We start from the raw sequence: 16,021 nt of genomic DNA, 5'->3' as shown, positions 1-16,021 counted from the left end.
ATTGAGTCTACCGAGGAGAGTACTGATGAGGACATCGAGGATGTTGAGGATTGAGTGCCCAGTTGGCAGTGCCCACACTCCATATTGAGGACTCTAGTCTTTGGGGCTATCAAGCTCCTCTAGTTTACTATTTGTCATCATTCATGCATGATTGCATCTTTCAGGCTTCAGCATGCTTTACTTTGTGTATTTCAGACTTCAGTTTACTTTTTTTGTATCAGCTCAGGATTCAAACTTTTTGTGATCACTTTGAAATCTAGATCTTGATTCTTGATGTTGCCAATTGGTCAGTGACTCACTTGGATGCCCACTGTACTGGGTCACCCAGATTCTTTAGTTTTAGCTTGTAAACATGTTTTAATGTGTAAATGATGCATGTTTAATATTGTTTTGCAGGGAAGGCAACATATTTTTAACATATTATAAACCTGTATATAAATTTTGAGGCCTGTACCCCCTCTTTTTGTATGAAACGTTTTTGAAACTTCTGGAAAATGAATGAAACGTTTATGAAACACATTTCATGAAACGCCTAGCAACTATGGTGGCTAGCTACCTGACAGGTTCGGCCTCAACCGCTACCTCTGAACCAAAACTTACTACATATAGACCACATGATGAAGAAGTTGAGGTATATTAGCTTTGGTTGCACACGATGATCTGGACTTGATTCAGATGGATGTGAAGACTGCTTTTCTTCACGGTGATCTCCATGAGGAGATATATATGCAACAACCAGAGGGTTATGCAGTGAGTGGAAAGGAGAAGCTTGTATGCAAGCTGAAAAAGAGTCTTTATGGGCTCAAACAGGCACCAAGAGAATGGTATCATAAATTTGATACATTCATGAAATCCCAGAAATTCAGGAGAAGTGACATAGATCACTGCTTATACACCAAGAAAGCTTTGGATGGCAGTCTATTGATCCTCATCTTGTATGTTGATGATATGTTGATTGCCGGGAAATCTCGTAAGGAGATGGATGCCTTGAAGCAGAGGCTGCATTAAACCTTTGATATGAAGGATTTGGGTGATGCAAATCACATTTTGGGTATGCGGATACTTCGGGACAGAAATTAGCATGTGTTGTATTTGTCTCAGAAGGAATACATTGGCAAAGTCTTGTAGAGGTTCAATATGGACGGGGGGAAGAAGGCTAGTACTCCTTTGCCTCCATATGTGAAACTCAGTGCTATGGACAGCCCATAGTCAGATAGTGGCAGGGCTGATATGGCCAAGATTCCGTATGCTTCAGCTTGTGGCAGTCTCATGTATGCCATGGTTGCTACTAGGCCGGACATTGCATTTGCAGTGGGAGTGGTTTCTAGATACATGGCCAACCTTGGCAAGAAGCATTGGGAAGCAGTGAAAGGTGTCATGAGATACCTGAAGGGCACACAGGATATGTGCATTTGTTTTGGCAAACAGGATGCATTAGTGCATGGTTACACGGATTCGGATTATGCCGGTCATCCAGATAACCGGAAGACTACTACCGGTTATGTGTTTACATTCACAGGAGGTGCTGTGTCATGGATATCCAGCATGCAGAAGTGCACTGCCTTATCTACTACAGAGGCCGAGTATATTGCAGCCACAGAGGCTTGCAAGGAGGCATTATGGCTATCTCGGTTAGTGGTTGATTTGGGATATACCGGGGATATTCCATTGTTGCATTGTGACAGTCAGAGTGCCATCCAGTTGGCAAAGAACCCTGTTTTTCATGCAAAGACGAAGCATGTGGATGTGAAGTATCACTTCATCAGAGAGGTGATAGAGAACAAGCAAATTCAGCTTGTTAAGATTCATACGGATGAAAACCCGGCTGATCTGTTGACGAAGAGTTTGCCTCCGGAGCGGTTTGCTTATTGCAGACACTTGATGGGCATTGGATGAGGCCAATTTCAGCCTTGATATGGCCTTGTATATTATCATGTACATGCTGATTTTTCTCCTTTACTTAAGGGCACTTTGCCTTTAAGTGGGAGGTTGTTGGGGTAAAGGCATAATGCCCACCCTTATAGTGTGTACAAGCCCATAAGTTATAGTACATAGTACACTTAGTACTTTTAATGTACTAAGTGCACTATGTGTACTAGTGCAATATACATGTGTGATAGGGGAGTCACACACTCATTCCCATGAGTTGACTTATCCCCACAACTCTCTCTCTCTCTCTCCCTTGCTTCTCTGTGTGTGTCTCCCACACATGAAACCTAACCCTAATTATCACTCCCATTCACCCAAGCACCTCTGGTCCTGGTACCCCATGACTCTGGAAAGTGGTCCAAAACCCTCTCGGAATAAACAGTGGAAACGACCAAGTATCTCATAGTATGTAGTACAATGGCATATATAATGCAGCTCTGTCTCTGGCTCCCCATGGCATAAAAGGCATATCCTGGCCTGAGTTGGTATATCTCTATATCGGCCAATCTCAATCTCAAGCTGGTGTGAGGATGTGCGAATCTGACCAATAGCACATCGTACTGCATGAGACAAGTGTACATCCATGTAACTAGGTCTGATCACAAAACCATCTGCTGTGAGCTGAAGAAAATGCTCTCTGTAGAAAGCCATCTTCGTGCCCAGCTCCTCAGTCGGTTGTATCCATATCCTCCTAATGTCCAGCTGAACTAAATCCTGACGGATGAGTCTGGTAATCTCTGTCCGTGTGAGAGTGAGAGAGGGTGCCTCCAGAGAATACTGGAAGGGAGGCAATCTGTCCATGCTAAAACCATGTGCCTGGAACCAAGATGTCATCTGTCCATACCAACAAGCCGTGTCTTCCTGTAAAGCTAACTGTCGGAAGGACTCAAGGGTGAGGCGTGCATACCTGTCTCGGGGGAGATCCCACAAGCCATGTATGTAGGAGACTGATCTCGTAAGAGCCTCAATCACCAGAGGGGCAGCCGCCAGCTCTGCTCGAATAATCTCATGAGGTACCACGGCCTTGGCTCTAATAATCCTAGCAATCATAGATACCAAAGGCCTCTCCATACCTCTCCACCCGCCTGCGCTGTGATGGCCCACTGAAGGTCCCCATATCTGCACTCCATAAAGCATAGCTGATGTCACTAGAGTGTCAAAAAGCCAAAGTTTCGTTCGAGGTTCCTGAAACTGAACCTGCGAACACATCCTCTCCAAACCACCCAGGGTTGCATGTGCTCTAGTCAATCTAGTCTCTGCTGCTCTCCTCATCGAAAACACTGGCCCACTGAATACTACCCCAAGATATGTAATATGTATATGCATCTGTATACTCCACAATCTCCTGCCCATATGTAAATGTGGGAGCTGATCGCCTAACCGACTGTGGCGTGGTGTTAAACACTATTAACCTTGGTTTTCCCAAGGTTGACAGACAATCCACTATCATGTGCAAACTCATGTAAAGCATCCAGATGACGCTGCATACCCTCAGGGAAGTCAGAGATCAACACAATATCATCAGCATATAACAATAGTGGGATCCATGTACCTGCTAGCTGGGCTCCTCTGTCCCCCAATCTCTCAATGTAGTCAGAGGCCTCATCCACATACATACCAAACAATGAAGGAGATAACGGGCAACCTTGCTTCACTCCTATAGTGGAGTGAACCAAAGTAGAGACCCCCTCTGGGGTGCGTACCTGTCCTGCAACTGATCTATATAAAGCCATAATCCCCCATATGAGCTCTGTGGGTACCCCCATCTCCTGTAATCGCCTCATCAATTTGGCTCTGGGCACTGTATCAAATGCTTTGCGGAAGTCCACAAAGCTACAATAAATCCGTCGCCCATGCGACCTGCCCTCCTCAATAATGGCCCGCAGAGTCAAGATGTGGTCAAGAGTAGAGAAACCTCTCCTGAATCCTGCCTGTCTCTCTGCTCGAATGCCCTCTCTCTCTGCCCATCTACTCAACTGTTGCTCAAGAATGGATGCATACAATCGTGCTAGTGTGTGACCAATCATAATAGTGCGATAATTCCCTGGCTCCATAGGGTCCCCTGACTTGAAGATAGGCATGATGGTGGACCTACTCCAAGTCTCGGGTAAGCCTTCACACAGCACGATTGAACATCACTGCTAGAAGCTCTGCCAGCATGTCTCTCGCATGAATAAAGTGCTCAGCGACCAATCCATCATGATCATATGCTTTCCCAGTCTTCATCCTATCAATGGCCTTCCTTACCATCTCTGCGGTAAAGAAAGTACATGTCTGTGGGCATGGTGTTGGCGGGTCAAGAAAAGGTGTCTGTCCAGGAACTGTATATAGAGATGCTGCATAACTACCCCAGACCTCTGTAGAAGTGATGGCCAAAGCAGGGGAGGACTCATGAAACAAACGCCAAGCCTCCCTCGAATCCTGGCTCAAGAACAGCTGGTATACTTCCTGCTCTAGCTGAGCAAGGAAGGCCCGCTTCTTCCTTCGCACAAGGCGCCGGAAGGCAATACGTGACTGTCGGTGAATAGTGACTCCCAAAGCAACCTCCCGCTGCAGTCGGGCTCTTGTCTCTCTGCACTCCTCATCATACCAGCTGTTCTGGGGCATACACCTAGAACGCTGTCTCTGTCCAGGCTGAGTATGTGGATATGCCTCTCTCGCTGCATCCTGTAAAGTCTCTGTCAGTATATGGGTCAGCTCCTCCAAAGGTCTCCCTGGCTCCTCTGTGTACAGACGTCTATAAATCCCATCGCTGTAGACAGCATCAGTCTCTGAAGTAAAAGTATATCGAGTGTGATCTGCCCCTCGTGTCCTCTGAGCTGTGGTAAAGTGAAAAGAGATGGTCAATGTCAACAATGCATGATCCACTACTACCCCAATGGCCCGAGATCCAACTGTGAAGTCCTCAATGCATGAAACAAAGCTCGGCATAGCCATAACATAATCCACTGTGCTAGCACCATGTCTATGTGGAAAGCAAGTAAATCCAGCTGCTGACGGAAACCTCTGCAAGCCATTAAGTATGGCCAACCCATGTGCAGTCCCCATATCTACCAAATATCTCCCATACTCTGTGCACTCCACATCCTGTGAGTGTCTGTCTAATCCCATATCCAGAGTGTCCAGCTCTCTCAGCATCTCCTCTGAGATATCATAAAAGGCTGTCTAGCGGTTGCCCGTCCGGGCATTAAAGTCCCCTAATAGGATGATGTCTCCATCCCTAGAGAACTCCCATATGTCATCATCTAGCACAGAGAAAGGAGATTGCCCTCTAGGTGCTGTATATGTCGATATACTAGGAGCAAAATAGCATATGGCAATATACAAGAATCTGCCTGTGTCGGCCCTTAGTCTCACCCACATATATCTGGCTTGATCATCTCTCCGAACGATGTGTAGAAGCGGTTGCAGCTCCTCCCCCTTGATCCTCTACTACTGTGTACTGATCTCATCCCTACTCTGCAAGTTGTCTCCCATCTGTATCCTGTCACCTGTGGCATCATCTGACCAGGGGCCTGGTGAGTCTCCGAGTAGAAGACTATATCTCTATCTCTAAAGCTGTCCTCAAAGGCACCTACATCAAGTCTGAGGGATCCATTGCAGTTCCAGGCTGCCAGCTTTAATTTGGTCCCATAGGTCTCGCACCGTCATGTAGAGCGTCGCTCCACGATGACCACCCTCCCTTCTCTATAAAATGCTATCTTTCCCTTTTCTCTTGCCGCCCTAATCTCTGGCATGACTTCCTTCATATGTGCAAGCTGTGAAAGAGTAAGATCGTCACCAAGAAAAATGCCTGTATTCTTTAGAGTGGGTCGCCTCTTCAAGAACTCCTCCTTCGCCTCAATAGAGGGGAAGCGAAGTATGAGAGCTCTTTCCTTTGATGTTTCCCCGTTGCCTCCGCTTTTTTTACCCACTCTCGAGGCTTTTGCGTGTGCCGGACTGTCAATCCCCATCAACACCATAAGCTCTTTCACCTCCTCTTCAACTTTATCCCCGTCTTTAAGGCCGGTAATCCTCACATGCAAAGCACGTGTATGTCTTCGTTGTTCCTCTTCCAAAGTCATGTTAATGATTGTAGGTGTAGGGGTTGTTATCTCCTTACCTTTACCCTTCTTGGCGCTATGGGAGCTCCCTCAGCAGTGGTACTCCCGATTGGCATTGACCTCATCCATACAGTTGGTAGAGAATGGAGATACTCATTGCTGGTATGCTCAGACGAGATCATGGTTTGACCTACATGGTTTGCGGATAGAGGCACTCCCACCCTTTGAGTACAGCTTGGATTGTCCAATTTTGGATCTCACCTGCTCAGAGCAGAACCGCGTGATTAGGATGGATATCGTTAGAGTGGACATAGAGAGGACATGGACTAGTCCCCTTGAGCCCTTAGGCATGAAAATGGCTCATTACAAGAGTCATTTTTTGCACCTCTCACCAGATGATTTTATCACCCGTCCGGCGTACATGCACATGGGATACGTTGTGCCATTGGACAGATCCGGACCTGATCACACCAACTGCAGATTGAGATATGTGCATCAAATCTCGGATGACCGCATTTGTTAGCTATGCTACCAGGAGGCAAAGACAGAGGAGCACTACATTTGCCGATGTACAGTCTATTATGAGATCCGAGGGAGATATCACTCCCTCTTCCGAGAGGGTTTTGGGCCATTATGCAAGGTCATGGAGTTTGAGGATCAGAGATGCCTGGGATTGTTCCTACTTGAGCTCAGGAGACAGAGAGACCCTCTTGGCAAACAAGAGACCGAGCCATGATGTACCTAGCCAGAGGATCCTGACAGATTTCTTCGCACCAGCACCAGTAGTCAGCATACACACCTCCTGATACCTCCTCCATCGGGCCATCAGGGCACCAGCCACACACCTAGGAAGTCACCCTGATAGAGCAGTCGTCTTATGTCGTGCTCGTCGGCCACGCCTACTACTAGGATCCAGACCACGGCATCCTCACCATCGCCAGATCAGAGCCATTATTGCTCAGCATCGGAGGCGCCTACCTCACTTCTACAACCTCTCCATTCTAGACAGCCCCATGGCGAAGATACTTGATCTGAGGAGAGGAAAGCACTTCAACTGAACAGCATACATGGATCTACTTGATATACATTTTCCAGTATTTTCTACTCAGTATCATCTAGGAGTCTTACTTACAGTTCTTATAACTGTAAGATAGTTAGTTTATTGTCCTTTTCAGTTTCATTTGGTTGTTCTCTTTGATGAGACACCAACTTCAGATGTACACTCAGTTTTGGCCATTATGGCCTCTTAGAGACGTTAATATATCATTTCATTTCTCTCTCTCTCTCTCTCTACAGAGATCTACAGCTTGTTGAGTGCAGAGGATCCATAGAGGCCATTAGCAGAGCTCACACAGATCCTGACAGAGGCTTTACATACAGCTGCAGCCCACAGTACGACCACGTCCTGGGAGCATGCCCCATAATAGTTGGTATGATGATGACTGTAGGGAGCTCAGAGCCCGGCTACAGCGAGAGGTGGCCACAGGTGTTACTACATATAGACAGTCACGCATCATCTTCCGATGCCTCATTCGGCGGAAGAAGAGAGCATTCTTAGCTCCGCTGGAGAGACACATGTATCAACTGTTTTTGAGTCAGGATTCTGGGGAGGCCTGGAGATTGCTTAGAGAGCACCCCCCCCCCCCCCGCCTCCGGCCATTACCTCTCCAGATACATGGGGCGAGTATGCAACCTCCCTCTACACAGTACCAGAGCAGCCACCACTACCGACAAACCCTCCAGAGCCTTGTCCACCCACTTCTACCTTCTTCACAGCAAAGATGGTGAGGAGGGCCATCAACAGATTGCATACAGGGAGGGCACAGGATCATGAGGGCATTGTAGCCGAGCATTTCATACATGCTAGAGATATGATTGCAGACTTGCTAGCTCTCATGTTTAATAGAGCCATGTGTGAGGGGTTTCCTGGGACTTGGAGTACTTTCACGATTGTGCCGGTACTCAAGTCTGGAGATCCGAGCCTGCCGACTAACTACTGCACCATTATGATTGGTCACTCGATGGCCAAGCTATATGCCTCTATTCTTGAGCAGGAGTGGGCAGAGAGACAAGGGGTCCGAGCTCAGGGACAAGCCGGTTTCAGGAGGAGATTCTCTACTTTGGATCATATCTTTACCCTCAAGGCTATCATTGAGGAGGGCAGAGCACATGGGAGGAGGATCTACTGTGGCTTTGTGGATTTCTGCAAGGCCTTTGACCAGTGCCCAGAGCTAGACTGATGCCCAGGCTACAAGACTTGGGGGTTCCATGTGAGCTCATTTGGGGTATTATGGCACTTTATGAGACAGTAGTTGGGCAGGTGCGGACTTCAGAGGGTCTCTCCCAGCCAGTACACTCCACTATAGGGGTGAAACAGGGCTGCCCGCTCTCTCCGACTCTATTTGGACTATACATTGATGAGATCTCTGATTATATTGGGACACGAGGGGATAGAGGAGCCCAGTTGGCTGGCACTTGGATACCTCTGCTCTTATATGCTGATGATATTGTGCTTATAGCAGACTCACTAGAGGGTATGCAGAGGCACTTGGATACTTTACATGCTTATGCACAAGACAGTGGGTTCTCAGTTAACCTTGGCAAGACCAAGGTTATGGTGTTTTAACACTACAGCTCAGTGGGTCTGGAGATCAGCGCCTATTTTCACATATGGGCAGGAGACAGTGGAGTATGTTGACTCATACACATATCTTGGAGTGGTGTTCACTGGGCCCACATTTTCCATGAGGGGGCAGCAGAGGCCAGATTGACTAGAGGATATGCAGCACTAGGAGGTCTAGAGAGGATGTGCTCATAGGTACAGTTTCAGGAGCCACATGCTAAGCTGTGGCTTTTTGACACGCTGGTCACATCGGCTATGCTATATGGAGTACAGATCTGGGGGCCTAGCCTAGATCGTCACAGTCGATCAGGACGCACATACGATGGATGGAGATCGATGGAGAGACCACTTGTGTCCATGATCTCCAGGATGATTCGGGCTAAGGCCTCGGTACCCCATGAGATTATCAGAGCCGAGATGGGAGCACCACCGATCGTAGTCGAGGCTCTTGCCAGATCAGTGTCCTTCATTCATAGCACCTGGGAGCTTCCCCGACACCGGTATGCACGACTTGTTGTAGAGTCCTCTCATCAGCTAGCCATGGAGGGAGACACTTCATGTTGGTATTCGCAGATAGCATCCTAGTTTGAGCTCCATGGGTTTAGTTTAGACAGACTTCCACCCTTCCAGTACTCTCTGGAGGCACCCTCTCTCACCTTGACACATTCTAAGATTAGTAGAGTCATCGGACAGGACCTCATTCAGTTGGACACAAGGAGGACATGGCTATAGCCCTCATAGGAGTTGGGGACGAAGATGGCTTTCTATAGAGACCATCTTCTCCGCACCACTAAGGATGGCTTTATATAGAGACCATCTTCTCCGCACCAATGAGGATGGCTTTATACTTAGACCGAGCTACATGGATACCCATCTGTCTCATGGATTGAGGTGCGCCATTGGGCAGATCCGCACCTCTTCACATCAGTTAGAGATAGAGACAGGCAAATTTAGAGGCATACCTCCAGGGGACAAGATTTGTCAGATTTGTTGGATAGAGCCAGAGACGGAGGAGCACATCATCTGTCGTTGCACAGCATATTATGAGATTTGAGGGCGCTACCATTGCCTTTTCAGAGAGGGATTTGGACCACTGGCTAGAGTCATGGACTATTGTGATCAGCGATGCTTGGGTTTTTATCTCCTGGAGATCCGCAGGCTCAGAGAGTCCATTATCAGGAGCAGACGCCCGACTGGCAGGGCGCCCACACAGAGACAGATTACTGACTTCTTTAGAGGGACTACTCGGGAGGACACAGCCGACAGCCCAGCAGTGGGCACCCCGTGGGACTCTAGTTGAGAGAGCTATCCAATTAGGCAGATCCAGACGCCAGAGGACTCGCGGATCCTCACATCGGAGACGGTGCCTACATCGAAGGATTCAGAGCATCATTGCGAGGCATCGGGCTCGTCCGACCAGGCATCTCACTATGGCAGATATCCAGGCCATCCGGCAGAGACCCATGCTAGAGCTCCTAGGATGATTACCACTCCAGCCATATACTGTTGTACTCACTGTCACTTTTGTACTCCCCCATATTCATGTATTCATGTATCCATGTACTCATGTACCCCATTTTGACTAGTAGCATTAGCTTCCCACTCTCCCTAGTTGCTACTTCCGGATGCTCACTACTGATGTATTGTAGGGCTAGATACTTACCTTCAGTTCTTTCTTTTCTTTTCCAGACAGTGTATCAGATGTCACATGGTTGTAACTTTGGTCTCATAGGTCACTTTGACCTTTTGAAGACGTTAATATAACATTTCATTTCATTTCATTTCTCTCTCTCTCTCTCTCTCTCTCTCTCTCTCATTGTATCATTGTACCACTGGCACTTACAGGGCTATTCTTTCTCTCAGCTCTAGTTGGGTTTAGGATTCCAGGACATAGGAAATCACTTCAAATGATGGAAACTCAAAAGATCTTTTGACTTGAAAAACCAGTAGATATGACTGTGAGTATCTCGAGTTTTTCACGACTAAAAAAGTTGGTTCAAAGGCAACAAAGAACATGCATGTTGTTTTAGTATGACATTGGAATACAAAAGTTGAGTTCAAAATGATAAAAGTCAAAAGATGTTTTGACGTGAAAAACCAATAGATATTCACGATCATGAGTATCTTGAGTCGACAATATTGCAGACAATATGGTTGTCGGTGAAGAACTTCAACTCACAGTACCCTCTCAAGTGCCCATGTCCCTACTATCTACTCTCTATTGTTCCACCCACATATGGTATACACAATCTACAAGAGAGCACGTAAAACAAGAGAACACTACACAAGGTATGTGAACATGGAGTCTTGTTCCTCCCTCCTGCTACTTGCTTTCATAATTGAGCATTAAAGCTTACCAATTGCAAGTAGAGTCGATGTCAGCAAAAGTCTTTGTGATGGAAGTGTTTGTAGTGTTATAATCTTCAATTCGCGACAAGAGTCTTTGAGTGGATGCAGGGAACCCTGGGAAAGCTTCCCCTATGATTTAGCTTGAGAAATTAGGGCTGAAAGAAGGCTGTTTCAGCCAAAAGACCAAAAATTACACCAAGAAAAAGGACTGATTTACTAAATTTCAGCCATTGGGAGTGTAGGAGAGTGAATACAACCTGGAATCACTCTTGAGCTTCCTCAAACTGGTAAGACAAATCTGGCACCCTACCTGCATCTTCTGCATCAAGGGTTACTTGTTGTGTATGTCTTTCTTGCTTAATGTAAGGACTTTTTTGAGTGTGAAGGACTTTTTTGGGTGTGAAAAACTAAGTTACTCACAACGAGTATCTCCTAGTCCATGGCTTCATAGATTGATCCCCTTGACCTTGTGAAATGTTTGGCGAACTTGACTTAGTCAATCTGCCTCCTTTCATGAACACATGATGTTGTTTCTTTCAGTTCTTGTTTGTTAACTTATGCTTCATAGACTTTAATAGAATCTCTCTCTCTCTCTCTCTCTCTCTCTCTCTCTCTCTCTCTGCCAGATGGAGCCAGAGACAGAGTTACATTACATATGTCACTGTCCAGTATATTATGAGATACGAGGCCGTTTTCACTGCCTGTTCAGAGAGGGCTTTGGACCACTTTCTAGAGTCATGAGATACCAGGATCAGAGATGCCTCGGATTGTACTTGCTGGAGCTGCGTAGACATAGAGAGGGTCTCCTGAGAGGGAGGGGATCAGAGAGGGAGAGACACCTACAGAGGCAGATTACAGACTTCTTTCGACCAGAGATTGAGCAGTCAGGTCAGCAGGCATTGCAGCTAGCCCCAAAGTACAGCCGCACCAGAGGTACACTGATTGATCGGGCTATAGAGCTGGGGCGGTCCAGGCGCCCCAAGATGAGAGGTCCATCTCGACACCGGCGGAGACTACAACCGAGGATCAGGACCATACTAGCACGGCATGGGAGACGTCCAGTCAGAGTACTCACCATGGAGGACATTGAGGATATCCGCCATCGACCGATGAGAGACATCTTTGGATAGTGATGTGTATGATGCTTACCTTTGTTGCTGGAGTTTTCCTCCCACATGTTATCCATTAGGAGCTCCTGGTACCGTACTTTTCCTCATAGTTGTTTCAGTTTCAGTTAGTTGTTTAATTGTTTTTAGCTTTCCTTACACAGACATTGTATCAGATCCACCAATTGTTGTAACCTTTTTGGTCTCATAGGTCATTTTGGCCTTTTGAAGACGTTAATATATCATTTCATTTCATTTCATTTCTCTCTCTCTCTCTCTCTCTCTCTCTCGGTCAATTTGGGCAAAACCAAGGTTATGGTTTGACCCCAATGGAGATTGTGCACAAGTATGTATATCTGGGAGTCACTTTTACAGGCCCTTTGTTCTGCATGACCACAGCTGCCATTGACCGACTTGCGAGGAGGCATGCCTCCCTAGCCCGTATGGAGAGACAGTGTTTCCATGCACATTTCCAAGAACCTCGCACTCAAGTGCTGGCTCTTTGATACTCTAGTACGACCAGCGGCTATGTATGGTGCAACCTTTTGGGGGCCAAGCCTAGGGAAGGATCACTGGAGGAGCATAGAGAGGCTACAAGTGATGATGTTGTCACGCATGATCAGGAGTAAGCCATCTGTACCACATGACATTCTACATGCAAAGTTTGGGTGGCCCCATTGGTTACAGATGCCCTTTTTCAGACTGGCACTTATATTCAACATATATACACACTTGACAGAGATCGCCTCCCACGACTAGCACTAGAGTCCTCTATGCAATTATACAGTAAGAGGGAGAGGGAGCGATTGAGACAAGCTGGACTTCCATTCTCCTCAGCGACACAGCTGCCACCATTACCGACACATGCATGGTACTCTGAGGTAGTCAACTGGTTTCATGCACATGGCATACAGATGGACCGTCTTCCCCCGTTTACGTATAGCCTGGATTCCCTCTACCTTGATCTCCCACAACAAGAGATCAACTGGATCATCCGGTTAGATCTACTCAGGCTACACATACACCAAGATCCTACTTGCGCGGTCAATATGACATCAGCCCGAGCAAGAGAGCTACGATCTAGGAGACGCCCCCGCCCACCTGGCCCTCGCCCCCCAGGTCTCCACCAAACACAGATTGATGAGATCTTGAGGAGACATAGCAGAGAGGACAGACCCTAGATTCTAGCACAGATTGAGAGATATCTTGCCCCTAACCCGATGTATGACATCCTACACCCAATCATTGGCACCGGTTGGAGCTAGATGCTTTATTGGATGTATTTACCCCCCCTCCCTCCCACCCACCCCACAGTAGTTAACCAAAGCCTTGTATGTGATTTATCTCCACATTATAGAGTACTTTGTACTTTTTTTCCTTTTGTATCCATTTGATGTCCATTGAGACATGATGATATGTACATAGGTTTTGTCTCATAGGCCATTTTTTGGCCTTTAGAAGACGTTAATAAAATCTTTCTTTCTCTCTCTCTCTCTCTCTCTCTCTCTCTCTCTCTCTCTCTCTCGCTCGCACACATGCACGAGCACACACATTCCAATAACAGCCAGACACGCCCATTAGTATAGAGGACCTCCTTTAACTTCATTGGATCTGTTGAGGAGATTGTCAGACGACTATGTAACCCTATCAATCTCTGATGGAGACTAGTGACTCTAGAGTTCTTTTTTTATTTTGGTTCATGGACCAATTCTTTTGCTAACAGCATAAACATACTTGCATCATTGTAAGTTATCCTCAAAAATTCACTTGCTTTGCATTGGGGAAATTTATTTAGAGATTAATCCTTTTGTTGAAGTAATCAGGTGACCAGAGGTTTGCAGGGCGCACTACATGCAAGCTTAAAGACTGAACGTAGTAGTAAAGAATCATAAAGCCAATTTATATTTTTTTAAATGATATAAAATGTTTTGCAAGAACACCTGAAGAGTGGACATGAAAAGAGCAGTTGCATCAACAGCAACATATTGTCCCGCAAGTTTTGCTGTCAAAAAGGGTGTCATCACCTGCATGTTTGCATTGTTTGTTTAATTGTTGTATGCAGCAAGGCATGCCCAGTTTGAAAATTTAAAAACTTCCAATGCTAGGACACACAAAATGACTTCACAATGACCTAAGTTCGGTGAAGAAAGCACATGCATTCTATCATTAGAATCTTCATGCAACTAGAGAGTAAGATGACCCAATATGACCCTAATGCTGCCAAATACAGAGGAAAAATGGCAAAGCAACCATGTGTTCAAAGTCCTCATGTACCATACTAAACTTCAAGGGCTTCCAATTACAAATAAGGAGAAATGTAGCTTTAGAATAGCTTAAATTATACCACACTAGAACCCAAAATAGTCATGCATATTAAATCACTGCTAAAAATGCCACACTACAAGCTGAGATTGACATACCACAGCCAAAAAAGTACTAGCAGAAGTCATGATAACTGAGAGTGCCACATTTCCCCTGCATTACAGTAATATTAACTTCAACCTAAATTCCAGAAACCACTCTAGAGATGCTGAGTTAACTATAGAGAACGCTTTCATAAGCCAAATGTTAAAAACGTAAATTAAGGTACTGACCGAGCAAGATAGGTTACCACATTACTTGCTGTTCCTGCAGACAATTTTCAGCCACTATGTCAGACAAAATAATCTAGACTGAAGCAAGCAGAATGTAACGATTCAATTTGGAGAGTACACTCAGATCAAGGCACCTCTAACTATCAAGCTACTCATGTTCTTAACAAAATAATGTCCTTTCCAAAGACAATTGCAAAAACTATTTATAAACCAAACCAAAAGGCCAACATCTTTACAAAAAAGAAAAAGTAATACTTTGAACTTAACACTATGTTCATGTGTAACATTCTCTTTTGGAGTAATTGTTTAGCTTTGGCCTCCCTTGCCTTAGCCTCCTCTTGAGCTTGTTCGATTTTTTTTCCTTTGCGAGCTGCTTTTTGTTGTTTTAAGAGATATTCTTTGCTACGCATGTGCTGTCCATACAAACAGCCACAGCCCACATGAGCTTTGCCACCTGTACAACCTCTATAAATGCTTTCACGAGTGCAACGCATGTGCCAACATTTCAAATTCGGCATTTTTCCTCTTCTACCTGCTGTCCATACAGCAAACAGCCATCTATAAAACCTCAGCCCCTCTTTGGAGCTGCCCCATACAGCCTCAATTTAATGCCCCCTTTTTTGCAAGCAGCCTAGTGCACAACCCAAAGCCTATACATCAACATGTCCTCTCGCTCTATTGGTCACGCATTTCTTCCTCTCCTACCACATCCACGTATGCATGCAAATGGGGAGAGGAGGGATCCCATTGCTTTTACTTGCTTTCCAAAACTTGTCAACGCTTGTCACCAATGGTCAAAACATAATAAAACTACTCAAATCTGATCATATAAGCATTGGTTTCAACATCAGTCAGCTTTGGTCAAACCTGCACACAATGGGTTAAAATTGATGAGATCTTCTCTATAACTGCACAAAACTGGTCAAAACCTGGGAGGGGAGCTCATATGACCATCTTACAATCTCTCCATCGACCCTCACTGAGAGATGAGGCTCCAACAATACATGCCAACTCTCTAATGCCAAAAAATATTGAGCTAGAAGCTCCTTTTATAATGATCTTTGAGTTCTCTTATCGATTTAATTTTCAAAGAAATAGCAATAACGACAAGCCTCTGTTGCTTTCTGGAAAGTTTGTGAGAGTGGACTCAAAATAATATTCCCTCAAAGATCTACTTTGATTCCCATGTGACTTACAAGTACCGATGCACACTAATTCTCATAAGCTGCTTGAGTCATATCTGGTGACAGCCACACCAGATTGGCCTGTCCAGTGTCCACATGCACGAATATTTTCATCCTCGGACCTCAAGAATGGAAACACCTTCACCCCACTCACATAAGTCACACCTCCCACCTTCGGTTTCCTTTATAACTC

At 45.8% G+C, this 16,021-nt stretch overlaps 1 protein-coding gene across 3 annotated transcripts in view; it reads right to left on the bottom strand.

Moving 5' to 3' along the window:
• LOC147638515 (Sodium Bile acid symporter family) overlaps positions 1-16,021 on the bottom strand; it is a 100,725-nt gene that overhangs the window by 13,540 nt on the left and 71,164 nt on the right. For all 3 annotated transcript variants that reach the window (XM_086798430.1, XM_086798431.1, XM_086798429.1), the window contains 3 exons: positions 14,645-14,678; positions 14,471-14,525; positions 13,991-14,074 (listed from right to left, as the gene is read on the bottom strand). In XM_086798430.1, coding sequence (XP_086654556.1) covers positions 13,991-14,074; positions 14,471-14,525; positions 14,645-14,678 — 173 coding nt within the window. The remainder of the gene's footprint in view (positions 1-13,990; positions 14,075-14,470; positions 14,526-14,644; positions 14,679-16,021) is intronic.

The sequence above is a fragment of the Cibotium barometz genome, chromosome 5 (assembly GCF_041138505.1).
Source record: "Cibotium barometz isolate CiBa-2024 chromosome 5, ASM4113850v1, whole genome shotgun sequence".
In the NCBI taxonomy this organism is placed as follows: Eukaryota; Viridiplantae; Streptophyta; class Polypodiopsida; order Cyatheales; family Cibotiaceae; genus Cibotium; species Cibotium barometz.
Note: the sequence above shows the minus strand (reverse complement) of the source record. Positions and strands in the feature narration are given on the sequence as shown.